General features: G+C 31.3%; 3 protein-coding genes and 1 long non-coding RNA gene across 18 annotated transcripts in view; 3 read left to right on the top strand and 1 right to left on the bottom strand.

Annotated features, from left to right (window-relative positions):
* Positions 1 to 8,610, top strand: part of LOC124424596 (disintegrin and metalloproteinase domain-containing protein 10-like) — a 156,144-nt gene extending 147,534 nt beyond the window's left edge. For all 5 annotated transcript variants that reach the window (XM_046963895.1, XM_046963913.1, XM_046963903.1 and 2 more), the window contains exons 13-17: positions 1,101 to 1,268; positions 5,656 to 5,783; positions 6,735 to 6,849; positions 6,993 to 7,127; positions 7,468 to 8,610. In XM_046963895.1, coding sequence (XP_046819851.1) covers positions 1,101 to 1,268; positions 5,656 to 5,783; positions 6,735 to 6,849; positions 6,993 to 7,127; positions 7,468 to 8,187 — 1,266 coding nt within the window. In that variant the 3' untranslated portion in view covers positions 8,188 to 8,610. The remainder of the gene's footprint in view (positions 1 to 1,100; positions 1,269 to 5,655; positions 5,784 to 6,734; positions 6,850 to 6,992; positions 7,128 to 7,467) is intronic.
* LOC124424670 overlaps positions 1 to 10,558 on the bottom strand; it is a 188,750-nt gene extending 178,192 nt beyond the window's left edge. For 6 of the 7 annotated variants that reach the window (XR_006942352.1, XR_006942354.1, XR_006942350.1 and 3 more), the window contains exons 1-3: positions 9,839 to 10,558; positions 6,956 to 7,134; positions 337 to 508 (exon numbers count right to left, since the gene is read on the bottom strand). This is a non-coding gene — a long non-coding RNA (uncharacterized LOC124424670). Of the gene's footprint in view, positions 1 to 336; positions 509 to 5,615; positions 5,751 to 6,955; positions 7,135 to 9,838 lie in introns of those variants that run through there. The other variant, XR_006942351.1, reaches the window with a different exon arrangement.
* A 150-nt stretch (positions 10,559 to 10,708) lies between these two features.
* Positions 10,709 to 22,056, top strand: LOC124424573 (neurexin-4). 5 transcript variants are annotated; one of them, XM_046963854.1, is made up of 12 exons: positions 10,709 to 10,850; positions 10,956 to 11,031; positions 11,540 to 11,635; positions 13,671 to 13,867; positions 15,474 to 15,615; positions 15,702 to 16,072; positions 16,627 to 16,965; positions 17,060 to 17,534; positions 17,621 to 17,950; positions 18,072 to 18,377; positions 19,333 to 19,959; positions 20,078 to 22,056. In XM_046963854.1, exons 2-12 carry the CDS (start codon positions 10,968 to 10,970, stop codon positions 20,932 to 20,934), a joined length of 3,804 nt encoding a protein of 1,267 aa, XP_046819810.1. In that variant the 5' UTR covers positions 10,709 to 10,850; positions 10,956 to 10,967; the 3' UTR covers positions 20,935 to 22,056. The 5 variants fall into 5 exon arrangements, with proteins under 5 accessions (XP_046819810.1, XP_046819820.1, XP_046819803.1 ...); XM_046963864.1 differs by having other exon boundaries at positions 10,730 to 10,857; XM_046963847.1 differs by lacking the exon at positions 13,671 to 13,867 and adding an exon at positions 14,679 to 14,875 and having other exon boundaries at positions 10,730 to 11,031.
* On the top strand, positions 10,991 to 13,133 carry LOC124424641 (L-aminoadipate-semialdehyde dehydrogenase-phosphopantetheinyl transferase). Its single transcript, XM_046964006.1, has 3 exons — positions 10,991 to 11,031; positions 11,540 to 11,635; positions 12,108 to 13,133. The coding sequence occupies exon 3, from the start codon at positions 12,188 to 12,190 to the stop codon at positions 13,049 to 13,051; it is 864 nt and encodes a 287-aa protein (XP_046819962.1). The 5' UTR covers positions 10,991 to 11,031; positions 11,540 to 11,635; positions 12,108 to 12,187; the 3' UTR covers positions 13,052 to 13,133.
* Position 22,057: the final 1 nt, after the last annotated feature.

Here is a 22,057-nt window from a genome sequence, read left to right as displayed (position 1 = left end):
TGACATTCAAAATCGTGGAGGAATTCAACCGTGAAAAGTCATGTACGATAACGATACATTTATATTGCTTTACTTATTTTTCATCTAATACGTACGATCTATATCTATATTTATTCTATATATATATATATATATATATATATATATATATGTATGTATGTATGTATGTATGTATATCGTATATCGAGTTGTTCTACTAGCATTTACCACTCTACCTCCTCCCTATCCTTTATCATTTCACCAAACGAACGTGAAGAGCTTTCAAAGCTTCATACACGATGAATATATGAAAGATCGTTGTATAATAAAAACTCTATGTAACGTTCTCAAACTCACAATTAGTCCAACCACAGCCTTCTGGTAGGTCTACCCTTTGAAAGCATCCTTTTCAAATCCGAATTTTCTGTTTGCTCTCATTAACAAAGTTCCGCAAAGCTTTGTCGAGTAAAAAAGCGATGCTCGTGATGTTCCGACATATCTCGCGCGTGCCCACGATGAGAGGATTTATCTGAAAGAAAATTTGAATATGAATCATCGTACGTACATACGTACGTATTGTTTCCTGAATAAATTCGAAGAGAGAAAGAAAAAAGAAAAAAAATATAATAAAAAAAAAAAAAAGAAAAAAGAAAAAAACAGGAAGCAAGAAAGAAATAATCGTCTGACAATGAAAACGTAAAATGTTCGAGTCAAAAGTTAAATATCAAACGAAATTTTTAATTTTTTTTCTTTTTTCCTTTTTTTTTTTTCCATTCCGAAAATTCAATATTTCGTATCCAAACGTAATAATCAAATATTTTCGAAGGAACTATTTAAATTCCATACTTTTCTAATCAAAATGATCCTTCGTATATGAAAAGTAAATCTCTATAAATTAAATATAATATTTATTATAACCTTTATAAAATATTTATGAAAACCTTTGGACAAAAGTTCGTTTCAATATTTTTCCATAGTTGACACGCAAGTCAGCCAATAACATGATCGCATCTTGCTTTGAGTACCATTAACGGATTCCCACAGAGACCATACTGATCTCACAGTCTCTCTCTCTATCTCTCTCTCTCTATCTCTCTCTGATCTTCGTATTTCTGTCGCAGGGACCGTGCTGCACGTCGGCTTGTACTTTACGCAGCGGGGACAAGTGCAGGGACGACAACGGATGCAGGGACGCGAGCTTTTGCGACGGCCGAGGTCCCCAGTGTCCGCCATCCATCAACAAACCCAACAAGACCATATGCAACGAGGAGTTCGTCTGCTACATGGGGGTGAGAATACATGAGTCTATTTCCATCTCTCTTCTCTCTCATACACATACACTTATTTAGGTACTAGCATACATGTTGTGCAGAATCACACAGAGTCCTTTCGAGCATTCTCCAACGAGCGAGACGAGGAGAATACAACCTCGCACACCACTTGGCTACTTCACTACTTCACTCTACTTACTCGCATACCACTCTATTTCTCCTTTACGTATGCAATCATATCCATATATATATATATATATATATATATATATACACACACAAACGTACGCACACGTAGGCACCACTATCAAGTTTCACGTTACCCGTTACCTAGTATTGATCTACAACCACGAATTTATGGACGCAGACGATTCCTGCCTTTGTCAAATTCCATCTGCGCCGGTAGAGAAAGAGAGAAAGAGAGAAAGAGAGAGAGAGAGATTTTATTCGTAAAACTTCTCTGAATGATCATCCATCGATCGATTTTTTTTTTTTAAATTGAAAAACTGTCTCTAGCTATCTCACATTCCCTAGTCGTCGTGTATTGTTATTTCATTTTTGCTTAATTGATATATATTTTTCCCTTCAATGATTTTTACGAGTTTTTATAATACAATTAAATATTCACGAAACGAAATAAATTGTCGTCGACGTCGTATCGGATATATCGAATACGATAGTTTTCATCAGATAAACAAGAAAGGAAGGGACACACATTGGAAAGAGTTGGATGAATCGAGTTTTGGCACTTTTTTTTTTTTTTTTTTTTTTTTTTTTTTTACGAATATATGGAAAATGGAAACGTAGAGGAAATGTTTCTCGTCGAAAAATTACGATGCACAAAGTTAATACGGAATCTGTCAGGTCACACTATTCGTTTCGTATGAACGAATAAAGTTTGCTCGCTTAATCGCTATCGTCTATAATAATGCTCGAAATCCAAACGAAATAGTCGAATAGTACGTATTTGTAAAAGAATATTAATAGAAATGAAATACGTGAAATACGTGAAAATAGAGCAATGGTGTTGATCGTAATAGAACTCACAGGGCATTAATTACATGCGTATGAAGCTTTTGTTCTCTTTCTATTTCCTCTCTCTCTCTCTCTCTCTCTCTCTCTCTCTCTCTCTCTCTCTCTTTCTCTCTATCTCTCTCTTCCTCAATCGCCAATTGAATACCCGTACGGTAAAATAGCCGGTCGCTATTAATATAATAATTAATTCATACGTCGCCAATTTCGTTTTGCATATGCCATATATGTATAATATTATATCAACATGCGAATATTTGAGATATAGAAATATCGACGGTGATTATGGCTTTGACGTCTGCTATCCCTCGAGGCCGTGGTCATTTCGTTAGATGTGACGTAGATATTTCTCGATTAATACAACATAATCTCAAAATACCAGATAGAAATAAACCGATTCATAGCTGAAAATAAAGGGACATATTTGTTTCTTTTTTTTTTTATCAATGGACATGTAAACGAAGGATGAATAAATACAGAATCATTGTAAATATATAAGGAATAACATTTAAAAGAAGATTTTGTTTTTCATATAATTCCTAACTTATTTCAATTTGATAAACTTTTAATATACGTTACAAATTCAATTATTTCTCCTATATCTGACAAATATGATGTTATATTGGAAAATAAAATTGAATTGTTTATCATCGCCGATAGACTAATTTAATTCAATTATCGAATTCCCTTAATACTAATGCAAAGATCACTTTCTTCTTTCGTTCCAACGTTCGTTTAATTGCATAGAGAATAATATCACGATAAGGGACGATTTTTATGAGCGTTCCTCACGACTATCTCAACGAGAATACGCCGCACTTACGGAATTGCCGCGGCGCGTCGAATTTACGATTCCCGGCAGAGCCGCTTCCTTGGCTAGTAACTTATTCATTGAGCTCTGTCTAGCGTTTCCGTGATCGTACGTTAGTAGTAGTCATAATAGCAAGTATACGGTGTGTGAATTACGGTGCTAATAGAACCAAGAAAGAAATAGAGAGAGAGAGAGAGAGAAAGAAAGACGATGAATCGACTGAATAAGACTGGCGCATGATAAATAAAGAAAAATGTAGGTAAAAATCATTTAAATCATTTTCAAGAAAAAAAAAAAAAAAAAAAAAAGGGATATCGATTCGATTTATTTCCAATATCATAATCCTACAAACCCTGAGAATACGTCGAATTTATTAAAAAATTTTCTAATAAAACTTAATGCTTAAGGATGCAAAATTTTAAATATGAAATTTTCATCAAAAGTAATGTTCAAATTTTTTCATCGATCTATTACATAGATATTACTAAATTTACGTGCTTTATAAAATGTTAATGAATTCGATAAAAAAGAAAGCTAGAGAGAGAGAGAGAGAGAGAGAGAGAGAAAGAGAGAGAGAAAAGATCTTATCGAGAGAGCAAATTACAAAAAGAAGAAAAGAAAAAGTTAAAAGGAGGAGTAACAAAATCAAGATATCCCAGCGATTATTTCGTTTTAACTAACGGAACAAATAAGGGCTCCGATGGTGGAACGAGCGTGATAAAATCTAACGCTCGAACTGCTTCCGTGTAACTTCTCGGCACGAATCGCAGAAGGGGAAAGTTTGGCCGTACCTACAGGTCGAGAAACAATCGCCATTACAACGGCACTCGCGTCAGAGACGTACAGAGTTACGAATTTCCGTAGGGCGAGATCGTTCGAGTTGCATCGAGGCCACCTTATCGACTCTACGTGACTTTAATAAAGATGAGTTCAAGGACTTTGAGTAGTCATAGACTATATATATATATATATATATATATTTATACACATACATGTAAGTATTATACATATACCTCTATTGTTTCTGAAACAAACAAAACTCTCATTACGTTCTATTTGACATAGTTGTCATAGAGGAAATTTGAAATAGATAATCAAGATTCGATTTTAAATGTGGGGGGAAAAAAAAAAAAAGGAAAAAAAGAAAAAGAAAAGAAATCATAAATAATCTAAAGTATTCGTTAGAGAAACACAATTTTCTTCTTGACGCGAACGTACAAACGTCTCTCCTTACTCTGTTCGATTCAGAGAACGTCGAATTCGGTGTGGAGCCGAGGATGCGACGTCGACGTCTCATTGTTGCCGACGGTGCGGAAACGCCAAAGCAAATTGCAAACTTTCGGGGACGTAGCGCGGCAGCTGACTTCTCTCCCTGTTTCTCTCTCTCTCTCTCTCTCTCTCTCTCTCTCTCTCTCTCTCTCTCTCTCTCTCTTTCTCGCTTTCTCCCGCTCACACTCTCTCTCTCTCTCTCTCTCTCTCTCTCTCTCTCTCTCTCTGTTAGCATCCATCGCCTCTCCACTTCTCTCATCTCCTCTTTCGACCAACCGACCAACCGACGTTATTGTACTTGCAAATTAGAAACCGACTATTTCGGGAATATCGATTTCCACGGCTCGTACATACGAGAGAAAAGCCCTCTACCCTCTACCCTCTACCCTCTACCCTCTACCCTCTACCCTCTACCCCTTTCTCTCCTCCTTCTCCTCCTCTTCCACTTCCTCTTCCTTCCTCAACAGTCGACTTGCCTCTTCGCGTACCAACGTTTTCCACTCGGCTGAATAGAATCGAATGTATCTGATCCTCGTTACCCGAAGCACCCATTCTCTCTTTCTCCTCGACGAAAAACAAATAGTAAGCTCGATTTTCCTACGTCCAACCTACCTACGACAATGTAGTAACATACTCATTTACCAGACTGTATCTCTCTCTCTCTCTCTCTCTCTCTCTCTCTCTCTCTCTCTCTTTCTCTCTCTCCGTGACAAGCAGGGACCATTTAATTACCAATCCGTTCTGTTGCTCTATCAGATAAGTTATCTTTGCAATTTGTCTTACCAGTCTGGAAATAAATTTGTTTCAATTAAAAAATATTTAAAAATGTTATTATTATACAATACTTAAATACGAACTAACGTAAAAATTAACATTGATATTTATAAAACTGTAAACTGGAAAGATATATATATATATATATATATATATATATATATATATATATATATATATATCTTTATGATGATCGTCAATCGCGTGCTTGAAGAGACATCGGATGAGATTATACCTATCATCGAATTGACACACTATTGTCTCTATCCTTGTAGTCGATGAAACGATAATGTCATCGAAGATATGACAAACAGAACAAAGCTTAAACTCGTCCTATCATGAACATGGGATATTCATACGTTTCAAGTATCGTCCTTCGTCATTTCGATCCCATAGACTACTCCACTCTCTATTCCCTCTCGTCGCCTTTGATATCTCCTGTAAATCATTGTCCTCTTGTATAGAGCGATAATTGTAAAGCAATGGTGGTAGTTTATCGGATCTTCGCATTGCTTTCAGGAATGCACCGGCAGCATTTGCCTGGCTTACGGTTTGGAATCCTGTCAGTGTATCGCAGGACCAGAGGATCCACCGACCAAGAGCTGTGAACTCTGCTGTAAATTACCAGGAGAGGATCAACCGTGCTTGTAAGAGAAATCATCGTTATACGTAATAGTAGTATAGTAATAGTAGTATAGTATCGTTATACGTAAAAGTATCTTGTCTATAGCTTCCACTATGAAAGCTTTTCAGTTAGTAATGATCCTATTAATAAAAGAAACGTGATTAAGATTATCTTTAAAATTTGATAAAATATATGTACATTTCAAATTTCAAACCGTATGTAAAATACAGTTATAAAAATTTTTTATCTCATTTTCTCGACTATTTCATATGGAATTACTTTCTTTTCCACCTTTTTTTTTTTTTTTTTTTTTTTTTTTTTTTTTTTTTTTTTTTTTCATTTGGCACACCTTTCATTTTCTCGGAATTAAAACATAATCTCATAATTGGAATTTAAACAATTGGAATTAAAAGTTTTTCATTGTCGGTAGGACAATGAAATTTATAATAATTTATTACTCATACATACACACACACACACACACGCGCGCGCGCGCGTGCGCATACTAATCTTTCGATCGAATTATTGAATCAGCCTGTTTTTAAAATTTTTAATAGAAAATACTATGAAAAGAATTTAGACATTGATTTAGGCTTATTGTCTAAGTAAATACATTAACAGTACCCTAACGATTGTATGAGCTATAGTATCTAAAATTGTATGAGCTATAAATAAAAGTCTCGAGACGGTAATCTCGACCACTCGAATGAATTCATAATGGACTTAATGGATAACTTGAGCAACATGAAAAAATATTTAAACATTAAATAATGAAAGAGACACAAATAGTGAGAGAGACGATGACTATACAACGACAATCTTCAAACATATATATATATATATATATATAAAATGTGAAAAGTGTTTTTCTCAGCCGTGTAAAAAAAGTTAAATTGAAGTTGGAAACGTACAAACACTTCCTTCGATTAAAAGGGTAAGAAGAAGCTTTAAAAAAGTAAATTCTTTTTTACAGATCGTCCTTTGCTTGGAACTCAGCTCCTTACGATATACCAGACATGCTTTCAAAACCTGGTACACCTTGCAACGACTACAATGGTTACTGCGACGTTTTTCAAAGATGCCGAGAGGTACATTCTTCTCTCTTTTATATCGATTATAAAAATATAAAATATAAGAAAAAGAAAAGGAAAAAAGGAAAGCTTATGAAATTATTTATATTATTGAATAACTTACGTCATGTTATGTAAGTTATTTCCTTGTACGTGCATAGGTTGATCCAAGTGGCCCTCTGGCCACCTTGAGAAGGCTTCTTCTATCTGATGCAAGTCTTGCTAACTTTCAACGATGGATTATCGATCGTTGGTACATAGTTGCCTTGATGATTCTCCTTCTGTTATCCATATTGGTAAGATCTATTAAAAATAATAATTATATTAATATTACAACATTATCAGAAAACATAAAAATGATGGATTTTAAATTCCTTGTTTTATAATTATTGAAATTAAAATATGTAATAACGAATATGTAAATTAAAAATTATTTTCATTTATTTATTACTGTTAAATTTAAATGAATTAAATAATCGTGAATACTTTGTTTTTCCATTTTTTTTTTTTTTGTTTTTCAATTAATACACTGTCCAATAATTTATCGTATAGATCTTAGCTCGAGTTAGAGAGAGAGAGAGAGAGAGAGAGAGAGAGAATAAAAAAAATAAAAATTAGAAATAAATTCTATTCCAGTGCGTGGTTACGAGGCTGCTAAGTAAACGACGAGTTCCACGTATGAAAATTCTTTCAACGTCACAGGAAACACGAGAGGAGATCGTAAGAAGGGAAGAATCTTTGTCAAAAGATCATGCAACATCAAACGTTGCTAAAATACGATCGATGAACATTTCGCACATCAAAAAGCGTATAGTCGAGACTATGAAAAGCATCGTATCGCCGCGTGGTAAGAGAAACGACGAGGAGTCCTTGCGGGCGAGTACCTGTATCTCCAGGATTCTACGTATTTTAGAAAAGGACGCTACTCGAGCGGTCGATCGTTCGGAAAAGCAGAGCTTGAACGAGATCGAGGAGGTGGAAGGTAAAAGGAGGAAAAATAGAACCGAGAAGAGACGAGAGAAAAGGAGAAAAGAAATGGAAGAGGAAGAATTAAAGAAAAAAGAAAATAGGAGAATACTTCTTCCTCGTGTCGAGTGCCAGATGAACGAGAAAAATCTGGGAAGATGGCGGAGAATCTCTTTCCTTCTATCGGGAAGAACTATTCCAAGGAACTTGACTTCCTCGGAGGCAAAGATAACGGCAAGCTCGTACAACGTTGAAAGCGGAGTTTGTAAAAATTCGACGAATTATCAGAGCGAACCATTGGTTGTGCCGGACACGCCCGATACGCCGATCGATACAGTCGAAGGAAGAATGCAAACGTCAGATTTGACGGTCCTCTTACCGGAAAGTTAGTCGTGGGATATTTTTCTTTTATTCGACTTCTTTATTACATTATTGATGAACTGCAAAGTCGAATATAATAGTGTATCTCTGAAGAGCTTGTAAATATTGTATATATTCGTCAAATCGATTAGTATATATTCGTGTCGATCGTAGAACAAAGCATCTAGAATTCAAAATAAGAATGATGATGATGATGATGATGATGATGATGATGATGATGATGATGATGATGATGATCGAATAATCTGGATATGAATGATTCGTATTTTAATCGAGTATAGAAGCGGACCAATCGTAGAGGAGGTCGTCCCGAAGTTTAGTGTCGGTGTATGTATGCGTTTAGAGGAATGTATAAGCAATCTCGATCATTATTGTAAAAAAAAAAAAAAAAAAAAAAGAAAAATATAAATCATATGCTACAAATTCACTATATATCATACTCTTCGTCATTTCTAACCATTCTATCTCCTCTAAATCCGCCATTTCCTAGTTCAACGTTCGATGCACTGCTACGCCATCTATCCGATCTATCGATATTTAAATTTTCAATCGATTTTCATTCGATTAAATTTTCGATCGATCTTTCATTCGTTACTTCGAAATCAAATTAGAAATTATTAAAATTATTCGAAAGTGAAATGCGACAATGATACGTACGCTCGTAATCATTGATGAAAAGGGATATTTCGAGAAGAAAAAAAAAAGGAAAAGAAAAGAAAAGAAAAAAAATTGTTCACGCAACCACAACGTTTTTGTTTCACCGTCTAAATTCAATTTTGACCGCTCGAAATGAACGCTTCGCTAAACGAGTACTGTTATTCATCACTCTTGAATACTCTCGAAAAAGTTGATTTACTTTTAATGAGTTTTTCAAGCTAAATAAAGTTTAAATCACGATCGAAAAATAACTATGCAATAATTTCTATCCCTTTTCCCTTTGGATCCTAACCCCCCCCCCCCCCCCACCACCACCACTGATCCCTCATCACCCATTCCACCTCATCCCGTTTCATACTCAACAAATCTCTTTAACTCTTTAATCGATTATAACCAACGATATTTTATCTATAATTTGAAGCATTATCGTAATTTTACAAAATGTCCTTTATATTCACGGTAATTTTCACGGCAGTTAAGTCCTTTGTTGCGTTTATTTCACACGCGGTTAATTCGAGATAATCAATTTACGATCGCCATTTCAATGGGGGAGAAAAAACACATCACCAATAGGAAATATGAACTTTTGCTCATCTTCGATTCACATTTGTTAAAATTTGTTACGACACGAAATAAATCCACCATTTTGTTTTCTCGCAAAAATTCAAATTTGTTCTACCTGAAGCAATATAATATCGTCAAACAATATCGATCGAAAAAAAATTGATACATGCTTATAAAGGACAAACAATGCTTTTCATAAATTATTTCGACGATTATAATCTAAAATAAATGCGAAATATTTAATACGAGTTTGAAAACGTAATAAAAAAAAAAAAAGGCTTGATCGTGATATAATACAAATCATGCAGTAGAATTAATAGAATTATTTTAAGCGACTACGGATAACCTTTAAATATGCATTCGTGAATAATTTTTCTATGGGGGAAAAAAAAAAAAAAAAAAAGAAAAGAAAAAAAATAGAAAATATAAAAAAACTTACCGAAAAATATTCAACTCGGCTCGTCGATCTTTATGAAAATGCTGCATTTTCAAAGAATCCACGATACACGTAATAAAATTATTCACAACTCTTTTTTTCAATATCTAACAAATCGTTTAATAATAATAGTATAAGCATTCTCGGATTATATACATACGTCTTTCTCTTCGAATTAATTTATATTAATACACATTAGTCTATACAAGCTCGAGATAATTTATTGAGCCATCAAAAATAATGATCCATGAAGTTTGATCGATACTCAGAAACTAACTTCATTTGCCTTTTAGTGACCCCCCTCTCCCATCCTATCCCTTCTGTTTTATTTTACGTACGCAACAGCATAAAGAACTTCGACTGCTTTGTTGTTATTTCAAAGTCAAATTTAAATATGTACTTTGCCGATTAAGCGATTTCCATAATATTGCAAAGTCTAAGCGTATTTACATATACAACTGTTCTTTCTTTCTTTCTTTCTTCTTCTTTTTTTTTTTATACTTCTTTTTTTTTGTTCTTTTTCCTTTTCTTTTGTCTTTAACCATCGCGTTTTATTCCTTTATTCGGCATTTTTACGAAATATTATCGTGGCTCGCTTATTATTATTTCTTTTTTTTTTTCTTCTCCTTTTTCTTTTTTTCTTTTCGCTACACCCAATTAAAATTCATCATAGTCTATCTTCGTTCATCCTTTATCATGTTGGAAATATACGATAACCGTTAATTCTCAAGCTGTTACATGTTGCACCATCTATCGCAAGTGTTACCAACGTGAAAACGATTCTCGATATGAGAAATGTCCTAATTCGATATATCGTATCGTTTCTACGTTCGACACGGTACATCGATACACGCGTGGCTTCGTCGTCATATTCCTTTTTCAAGTGAAATCACGTAACGTCTGTATATGACACACATTGTATACATATGTGTTCCATTAGTAGTAGTAATAGTAGTAGTGTAGTAGTAGTAACAACGATTGAGTGAGTCCTTCTCTCGTAACGGATGGGAATTTGGTAAAAAGTATACTTAAACAGTTTTGAAACGGTTACGGTGGCGTGTTCTTGAACGCGAATACGCATTATTGCGTTCCTTTATTATTATTTTTTTTATTTAAATAGGGCAATGAAAGGATGAACACTTTCAATTGTTTTGTGGTCGTCTTTGCTCTTGCGGCAAATTCATTGACAAACGCATGTAAGTAAGAATTGTTGATTTTACGAAGATAATCAGCGCGCGACATGTTTCAAGCGTGACTCCTACGACCAAGCCCACTTGAACATGGCGTTCGAATTGACGATATGACAGTACTCATTAAAAAATTTTAATTCTTACCATTACGTTTCATCGAAATAATCGAAATGACATATAAACGTTTATTCATGATATACATATTTCAAATAAAAATTATTATTATTAAATTATATAACCTTTTAAATAGGCTATATGATCGAAGATTCGCGCAAGCGTATGCTCGACGATATTTTTGTTTATTTATATTATACTCGTTTGTAAACGAATGAGCTGAATACTGAATAATTCGTAATTATTATTAAAATAACATAGAATATGATTGTAACGTTCTTCAAATCAATTTTATAATAATCAATATGAACGAATAAATTCAAATGTTACATTTTTATACTATTGAAAAGATGTCAGTCTTTACGATCTCTTTCTAATGTTTATTATCATTGATTTTTAGATGATTACGAATGTAATGTGCCGCTTTTGGATAGAGCTCATTTAACAGCAACTACATCTTTACCGGAGAGAGGACCTAACAATGCAAGACTTAACGGTATGATTTATAAATTTATTTATATAAATGTGTAATTTTATGATTCATTTCTATATCTTAAGCTTTATATTAAATGGTGTGAGTTATCATTTCCTCTATAAAATTATCTGAATATTTTGTGATACTGCATAAAGTATATTAGCTTCTTGCTTGCCTAGCTATTTTCTTTAAATCTATCTTGCTATCTTCTGTTGCACACTACAATTGCTTTTTATCTATTGGTGATCTCTACTATCTTCTTATGTGTCTAAAAAAAAAAAAAAAAAAGAAAAGTATTAATGAGTAAATTTCTAAGACACGCCCAAATTAAGTACAATGATCTTCTTCTCAACACACCCACACTCAATTATGAGATACTATTTCAATATTTCTCTTCTGATTCATACATATTACAAAGTTTTATATTAATTTTTTACTTAAAGAAAAGTAAATTGTATTAAAATATCAAGTATATTTTGTATATTTGCTTCAGGTGGATACTAATAAAGAACAATAATAAGGCTGTACAAAAAGAGAGTAGAAATATTATGAATTTTATAACAATTTAATTAAATGAAAAGATATAATATCAATATCGATAAAATGAGTCAAAGTGTTCGTTGGGCATTTAATTGGAAAGAATGGAATCCAAGTGAAAAAGAATTTTCACGTGCAATTTCTTGTGTACAACTAGAAGAGAAAGAAAGATTAGATAGATTTGTATTTCGAAAGGATGTTAGGGCTTCTCTTATAGGTAGATTATTAATGAGAAAGTTTGTTAATGATTATACAAATATTCCATATGATAAAATATTATTTACAAGAGATAACAATAATAAACCTATTTTAAAGAACTCTCCAATAAATATTAGCTTTAATGTTTCGCATCAAGGATATTATAGTGTTTTAGCAGGTGAAATTAGAGATGTATTATTGGGTGTAGATATTATGAAATTAGAATATACAGGTGGTAAACGATTATCTGAATTTTTTCGTATTATGAATAGAAATTTCTCATCTTCTGAATGGGATGAAATTCGTGGTACTGCAACTTGTTTGGAAGTTGAACAAATTTCTATGTTCTGTAGGCATTGGGCTTTAAAAGAAAGTTTTGTTAAAGCTTTGGGAATAGGAATAGTTACAGATCTTAGAACAATCGATTTTAAAACAAATTCAAAATTAGTGCCTAATAAATTAGTATGCGATACTGTGCTATATCAGAAAGGAAATAAACAAAATTGGTTATTTGAAGAATCATTATTAGATTCGGAGCATTGCGTTGCTGTAGCTTTGCAAGAAAATGGAATAGCACCTAAATCACAAAATAAAATGTTTGAACTGTTAGATTATAATAAACTTTTAGTAAACGCCATACCGATGCATTCAGAAGATGAACAGTATGTGAAAAAGTATTTTAGTAAAAATGAGAAACCTTAAACATCTCTAACAAAGCTATACAATAATATTGTACAATGTAAATAATTTTCATTCTATGGGAAAATAAATTTATATAAAATAATATGTAATTTTGTAACTTATCTTCTAATAGATAATAAAATGTGTGCTTTTCAAAAAGAAAAAAAAAAAAGTTATTTATTTTTGCTGGAGTTCATTAAAATATATTGAAGAAAGTTTATTGATTAGTAGAGATACCATATCAGTACACATCTGACATAATCTTGTTAATGAGCATTAACCTACTTAAGTTAAATATATGAAATCTTTAACTTATATGATATACTATATATACTTAAATATATTTTAAATAGAACAAAAAAAAAGAAACAAAAAATCACACCACAACATAGTTTTGATATTTGTAGTGTAAATGTTTGTAAATAGACTATTTTTCTATATTCAGGTATTTTAATGTAGTAAAATATATTATTCACTTTTTTTTTTTTTTTTTTTTTTTTTTGATACTTTACACACACAAAAAGTATTGACTCAAGGACAGTTAAATTCTAGCTTTCAAGTATCTATTTATCTCTGTTAGATATAATTGCATTTTTAAGTACACTTTGAGTTGCATGCATGCATACATGTTGTGGCATAGGCGGAAACGCATGGACGGCTAGCAGCTCAGACTTTGGCCAATACCTGATTATTGACTTGGGTCAAGTAATGAATATCACGGCTGTGGCAACCCAGGGAAGAGCCCATAAGAATGAGTATGTTATGGAATATGGTATCAGCTATGGTACCAATGGTCTTGATTATGTGGATTTTAAAGAAGAATCTGGTAATATCAAGGTAAGTTACTCATTCCCTGTGTAGCCTATTATTTTGGTTTTAATAACATGAAATGTATATAAATTTTAATGTAGAAAATCAGCATGTATATAACTTAATACAGAACCATTAGATTAACATTGAAAGTTTAATAAATTATAAGTATTAACTTCAAATTAATCTATAATTTTTTATTAATATAATTGATAACATATAACAAGAAATATTCACAATATGCTACTATTTAAATGCAAAGGTAGGTTTTTAATGCATGCCCTAGCAATTTATATTTGCATGGTGCTTATCAGTTCATAACATCTAATTAATATTCATCATATTCATAATAACACCAGAGTTAAATCATTTGGAAATTGATGGTAAGAAGTCAATGCATTTTGATAGAAATATAATTGTTACAGCAAGAGAATAATGTTCTTTAATATTTTTACAGTTGTACTATTATAATACAAACTAATACATTGACGTCAAATATTTTTCAGATTAAAAATACTAACTGTTAGATCATTTTAGCATATTGATGATATTGAAAAATTTACAATAAATGAAGTATTAAACGAGATATTTCATTTCATGACATCAATGTGTTAGTAACACAATACTATTTCTATATTTTGCATTATACTATCGTTTAATAAATGATATAATATATGATGAACAAAGAGTATCATAAAAATATACATTCATTATCATCATTAGTAAAAATAATTTAATATTTTGATTATTGATATATTCATTGCCACATATGCCACATCATTTATCTGCTTTGCTTTCACTCTACTCTTACATCTGGACACGGGGCTGGGCTTTACAGGGGAATCTGCGTGGTCACCAGAACTTAGCAGTTATGATCAACATCTTACTGTGGAACTGAGCGACAGATACGAGATACGCAGCGTCGCAACACGGGGTCGTGCCCATACTAATGAATATGTGACAGAATATATTGTTCAATATTCTGATGATGGTCAAGCCTGGACTAGTTACGAAGGTCAAGATGGTGTAGATGAGGTATTGGATAAAAAAAAAAAAAAAATAAATAAATAAAAAATAAAAATAAAAATTGAGACTTTATTTTTTGAAAGTACATAGAATTGACTATATGTATATTTTTATGCAGGGTTTGATTAACATCTTTGGGTTGATAAAATGTATACCAGTAAACGATTCTTATTTTATCGGTACCTTCCTGTAGATTTTTGAATTATTCAAATCTAAAATGTTGACATCTAATCTCCTCCAAAATCCTTTTGTTACAGTTATTCAATGATTAGTACAAATAATTTTTTAAGAAACGATACCCACTTTCCATTAGAAATCATATTATTTATAGTTTATATCGTCTGGAATGTTTCATTGCGCTTAAATGCTTTAATTAACAATTGATATCCTAACAATACTAACAATATTTATTTGCATGTTCCTGTTCATTCTCATTTAGTTGTTTATGAATATGATTATTGCTAAAGTAAAATTTTATCCATAGTAACATATTATTTGTTTTTATTATTTTCCTTTTACTATATCAAATATTAAAAACATATAAGTTTATTTATCAATATAATCAATATGTTTATTTTATTAAATTTATAATATTGTTCCTCTTTAGATGTTCAAAGGAAACACAAATGGAGATACTATCAAACTTAATAAATTTGAAGTTCCAATTATTGCACAATGGATAAGAATAAATCCAACCAGATGGCGAGATAGAATATCATTGAGACTTGAATTATACGGATGTGATTATGGTAAATATTAAAATCACGAAGCAATATGTAAATTGATAATGTCGCATGATATAAACAATTACAATAATTTTACTTTATATTTACAGAATCCGATGTATTATCATTTAATGGGTCATCTTTGGTTCGTTTGGATTTGTTAAGAGAGCCAATTGAAACAGATAGACATTCTATACGTTTTCGTTTTAAAACGAATTTTGCAGATGGTATACTAATGTATTCACGTGGTACACAAGGAGACTTTATTGCATTACAATTACGTGACAATAGAATGTTATTGAATATCGATCTTGGATCTGGTATTATGACGAGTTTATCAGTAGGAAGTCTTTTGGATGATAACATGTGGCATGATGTTGTTATATCAAGAAATAGAAAAAATATTTCTTTTTCTGTTGATAGGGTGTTAATAAAAGGAAGAGTTAAAGGAGAATTTCATCGTCTAGATTTAAATAGAGCAGTAAGTTCGATATATATTATGTATATACACGAATACATGATTTACGAAGAAAGGTCATAATTTTCCGATATGATTTCTGATGAGATTCATTTATTTGGTATAACTAAATCCAGCACAATTGTGTTATATACGAGCAGAACAATATCATGAAACAGAAAATGTTACATTTGAAAATATGCTAACATTTTAATGTCAAAAACGTTAGATATATGTATTTCTGAAGATATAAAATGTAAGTTTATCAGTTATCTATCTCAAAATGTGAATTATTGTAATAAAATTTTAATTATCATTGCAAAATCCAACAACCATGTTCCGTAACCATTCGAAAATGGATCTATGTTCATATGAATTTTTTTAATTCAGATAATGATTTCAAAAATGATCTCAAATTTAAGATCTTTCTTTGTGAATTATTTTGTGTATATGTATGTGTTTGTATGAATGAGTTAACGAGGATGTAAGCGTGTACGCGCGTATATGTAAATATCTAAACAATAATTATATTTATTCTATTGTCATATATAACAATTATGTTTATTCTACTTTTACAGCTTTATATTGGTGGAGTACCTAACAAGCAGGAAGGTTTAGTAATAGGTCAAAATTTCACAGGGTGTATAGAAAATTTTTATTTGAATACTACCAATATTATTCATGAATTAAGAGAAACTGAACTTACCGGAGAAAATCTAAAATATCACAAAATTAACACGATTTACAATTGTCCTGAACCTCCTGTCATTCCTATATCATTTTTAACGCCTGGATCTTATGCTCGGCTTAAAGGTTACGAGGGTATTTCTTCGTTGAACGTTTCTCTTGGATTTCGAAGTTACGAAGATCGAGGAATAATACTTTATCATAGATTTACATCTCCAGGATACGTTAAAGTTAGTATATTAAATATTTATAAATATATAATATCTATTGATTCATCATAAAGTAGATACTTTAGTTAATAAATTTCTCAATATATATTTTTAGCTATTCTTAGAACAAGGCAAATTGAAAATCGAAATCGAAACAAAAGGAAATTCAAAAGTGATATTAGATAATTTTGATGAAAAATTTAATGACGGAAAGTGGCATCAGGTTATCTTAACAGTGGCAAAAAATACTCTTATACTAAATGTCGATGGTAGACCTATGAGAACTAAACGTATTTTGGAAATGATAACTGGATCATTATATTGGATTGGTGGTATGACGGGAGAAGAAAGTAACCGTGGATTTGTTGGCTGTATGAGAATGATAAGTATTGATGGAAATTATAAGTTACCAACTGATTGGAAAGAAGAGGAATATTGTTGTAAAAATGAAATTGTGTTTGATGCTTGTCAAATGGTCGATCGTTGTAATCCTAATCCTTGTAAACACTCTGGTATATGCACTCAAAATTCTGATGAATTCTTCTGTGATTGTGCCAATACTGGTTATTCAGGAGCTGTTTGTCATACATGTAATTATTTTATAGAAAATTAATAAGTCATTTTATTATATATTACAAATATTATATAATTAAATCATTATATCTATTTTAATTAGCATTACATCCTTTATCTTGTGAGGCATATAAAAATATGAATTCGGTAAATCAAAGGGCAGAAATTAAAATTGACGTTGACGGAAGTGGTCCATTAGCACCCTTTCCAGTTACTTGTGAATTTTTTGCCGATGGACGTGTAATGACAGTTCTAAGGCATAGTAACGAAGTCCCAACACCCGTTGATGGATTTGAAGAACCAGGCAGTTTTATTCAAGATATCAATTATGACGCTGATCTCGATCAAATAGAAGCTTTTTTGAATCGATCAACGAGATGTAGTCAAAGAATAAAATACGAATGTAAACACTCGAAATTATTTAATTCACCAGGTAAAAAAAAAAAAAAAAAAAAAAAGAAAAAAAATATTTTATTACTTGTTCTATTTTATCTCAGATTTATTAATATTATCAGATTATCATTAAAATTATTAATACTAATTATAACCTTTAGTTCCGCAGAATGATTATTTTAAACCAAATTCATGGTGGGTGAGCAGGCAGAATCAAAAAATGGATTATTGGGGTGGCGCTTTACCTGGTTCACGTAAATGTGAATGTGGAATACTTGGGAATTGTGCGGATCCAAGTAAATGGTGTAACTGTGATGCTGACTTAGAAGGTAGACTTGAAGATAGCGGAGATATAACGGAAAAGGAATATCTTCCTGTGAAGCAATTACGTTTTGGAGATACTGGTACACCATTGGATGAAAAAGAAGGCAAATATACTCTGGGACCACTTATTTGTGAAGGAGATGGTACGTAAAATTTATACCTTCTTTTTATATTAACATTTTATAATTTTAGTTAATTCATTTTCAACTGTTTATAAGGATCTGAGTTACCTTGGTATTCTATTAAAATAGGACCAGGTAAGAGGTAGGATCGTTTTTCAGTGGAACTTCTTTTTGTTCTTTCTTTTTTTTTTTTTTTTTTTTTTTTTTTTTAAAGCTTACAAAATTCATTGAAGAAATTTGCTTGTAATTGAATTATATTATCAAGGATTTTATATAGTGGTCCAATAATACTATGTAATAAACCAAAGGGTTTCTATAGGATTACTAACAATAATGCATATTGATTGATGAAATAGATGCATTTTTTTTCTTCTTTTTTTTTTTTTTTTTTTTTTTTTTTTTTTTTTTATCCGACAACCACGGTATTTATATATTTGTACAAAGTCTGTGATTTGTTTTTACTTATTATAATTAGTACATATGAATAGAAATTTAAAAAGTATCCTATAACAAACTTTTGGCTATGCATGAGTCAATCTTGATCTTTTCGAGCTAGGACGACTCATATCCTTCCGATAATTATTATCTTATCTGTGCTAATTTTTGTACATATCTGCTGTGTATTCTTATATTTAATTTACGTATCGCTAAATTATACCATTTCCACGCAAATGACCGAAAAACCTGCGTGAGTTCAACCCTTAATGGATTAGAAATAATTTTTTACAGAATTAATTCATGTATATAGGCACTTTGTTGTACTAACGTAAGCGTCGTATCTGACGGACGTGCGAGAGACGCTCTATTGTATATAATTTATTATAAACGATTATATATTAAGCTAGTTAAAATAACGTTGTGTAAACATATTCGATATCTGTATAATCGCTATGATATTAATTGTAACGTGAACTGACGTTACAAAAAAAATCTTTAAACTTATTCATAATGTTATATATTATTATTTTTGTTATAGATTTATTCAAGAATGTAGTAACATTCCGCATTGTTGACGCTACAATTAATCTACCTACTTTTGATATCGGCCATAGTGGGGATATCTATTTTGAATTTAAGACGACGATTGAGAATGCTGTAATTATTCATAGCAAAGGCCCTACGGATTATATCAAAGTTTCTATTAATGGTGGAAATCAGATACATTTTCAATATCAAGCAGGTGGTGGACCACTTGCCGTAAGCGTTGATACGTCTTATAAATTAGCTGACAATCAATGGCATTCCGTATCCGTTGAAAGAAATCGTAAAGAAGCTAGAATAATTATTGACGGAGCATTGAAAAATGAAGTCAGAGAACCTCCTGGACCAGTTCGTGCACTTCATCTTACTTCAGATTTGGTAATTGGAGCAACTGTTGATTATAGGGACGGCTTTGTAGGTTGTGTAAGAGCTTTACTTTTAAATGGACAATTACAAGATATTAGAGGTTATGCGAGACGTGGAATATATGGTATAAGTGAAGATTGTGTGGGACGATGTGAAAGTAATCCGTGTCTTAACAATGGTACATGTCATGAAAAATATAATGGATATTGGTGTGACTGTCGTTGGACTGCATTCAAAGGACCAATTTGTGCGGATGGTAAATATAATTAGAATTTTATATGTCTATAAATTTTGTAAAAAATATATGTCTCGCCATTTGTTAATGTTTTTTCTTTTTTCTTTTTTTTTTTTTTTTTTGTTTACGTGTGTTTCAGAAATTGGCGTTAACATGCGTTCAAACTCAATGATAAAGTATGACTTTATGGGCAGTTGGCGTTCCACTATTTCTGAAAAGATTAGAGTTGGATTTACAACGACTAATCCTAAAGGTTTCTTACTTGGTCTGTTCTCAAATATTTCAGGAGAATATATGACGATCATGGTTTCTAACAGCGGTCATTTACGTGTCGTTTTTGATTTCGGTTTCGAACGACAAGAAGTTATATTTCCATCGAAACATTTTGGTTTAGGACAGTATCACGACGTTAGATTAAGTAGAAAAAATTCTGGATCCACTCTTGTCTTAAAAGTTGATAATTATGAACCAAAAGAATTCCATTTTGATATTAAAACCTCCGCTGATGCTCAATTCAATAATATTCAATATATGTATATAGGTAAAAATGAATCTATGACGGAAGGATTTGCAGGTTGTATATCTAGAGTCGAATTCGATGATATATATCCTTTGAAATTATTATTTCAAGAGAATGGACCAGGAAATGTTAGATCTTTAAGTAATACACCCGTTACCGAAGATTTTTGCGGAGTAGAACCAATTACACATCCACCAAATATTGTTGAAACACGACCGCCACCTGATGTAGACGAAGACAAAGTTAGAGCTGCTTATAATGAAGTTGATACTGCAATTTTAGGAAGTATATTAGCTGTTATTATTATAGCTTTAGTAATTATGGCAGTACTTATAGGAAGATACATGTCGAGGCATAAAGGCGAATATTTGACTCAAGAAGATAAAGGTGCTGAAATTGCATTAGATCCAGATTCAGCGGTTGTTCACTCTACGACCGGCCATCAAGTTCAAAAGAAAAAAGAATGGTTTATATAAATCTATAAGGTAATATAATTAGCGAGTGCACGTTTACCTTTGGATATATTATTAAGAGAAAAAAAGTATGCATAGGGAGATGAGAGTCCAAAATTTGTACTTTGTTTCTCTATTCCCATGTAATTATAAAATTAATGATAAGTGTTTGACATAGTAGAAATGACTGTCTACCACTTTATACAGTTATAAGATAAATCAACGAAAATGTTACAATAATCGCTATTATTAATTATAAAAGAGAACTTTAAGTTCAACGAGCTCAGAAAATAAATGTCGAATGAATTTGCCACGATCGATAAAATAAAAAACTATATAAGAATTTCATTAGTGCAGGGACTAACGAGCCATATTTTTTAATTACGAAAATATGATTATTTTCAAAAGTTATTACCAATGGCTCAATTATTTCATATAAATACTTGTATGAGTATAAGTATTTATACTGTAATTGTAGATATATTAATATTTATTATCTGTACATCTGATATTATAATTAGTGAAAAATATAATTTATAATTATTAATCAAAGTCAAAATAGCAGAAATAACTCAGCATTATTAATCCAGATTTTATTTTTCGATTTCTTTGTCGAATCATTTTTATATTAATTTTCTTCAAACTAACGCAGACGTTGTTAAAATTTACATTGATCTTTTTATGTCATTTAGTGATTTAATTTTAAGAATTTCTCATATGATCAAAACTTTTTTTCTATGTACAAAAGCGATTTTATTACAGTTACACATCTTTATTTTTTTTTTTATACTAACTCACTCAGTATTAGTTGTAATGTTTACCGTCCAAAGTGCATTTTTTTCTTCCTTTTTTTTTTTTTTTGTATTATTATTTTAATTTTTATTTGTTTTATTTTTGTTCGTTAATTATGTTTTTACATATCTTTAGTTTCACATAATTTAGGAAATATAAATCCACATTGATAACTTAATAATTATAATCTAGTGTACTATTCTTAATTATATACTCAAGATATTATGATGGAAATGTATGTAAATATGACATTTTTATATGAGCAACTTTTATTACTTTTACCATTAAATTGTATTTGATAAATTGTAATTAGAGGATGACATTTATTGTCAAATAAAAGCAAACATACGCAAAG

This window comes from Vespa crabro, chromosome 1 (assembly GCF_910589235.1).
Source record: "Vespa crabro chromosome 1, iyVesCrab1.2, whole genome shotgun sequence".
Lineage (NCBI taxonomy): Eukaryota > Metazoa > Arthropoda > Insecta > Hymenoptera > Vespidae > Vespa > Vespa crabro.
This window is presented reverse-complemented; position numbering and strand designations above follow the sequence as displayed.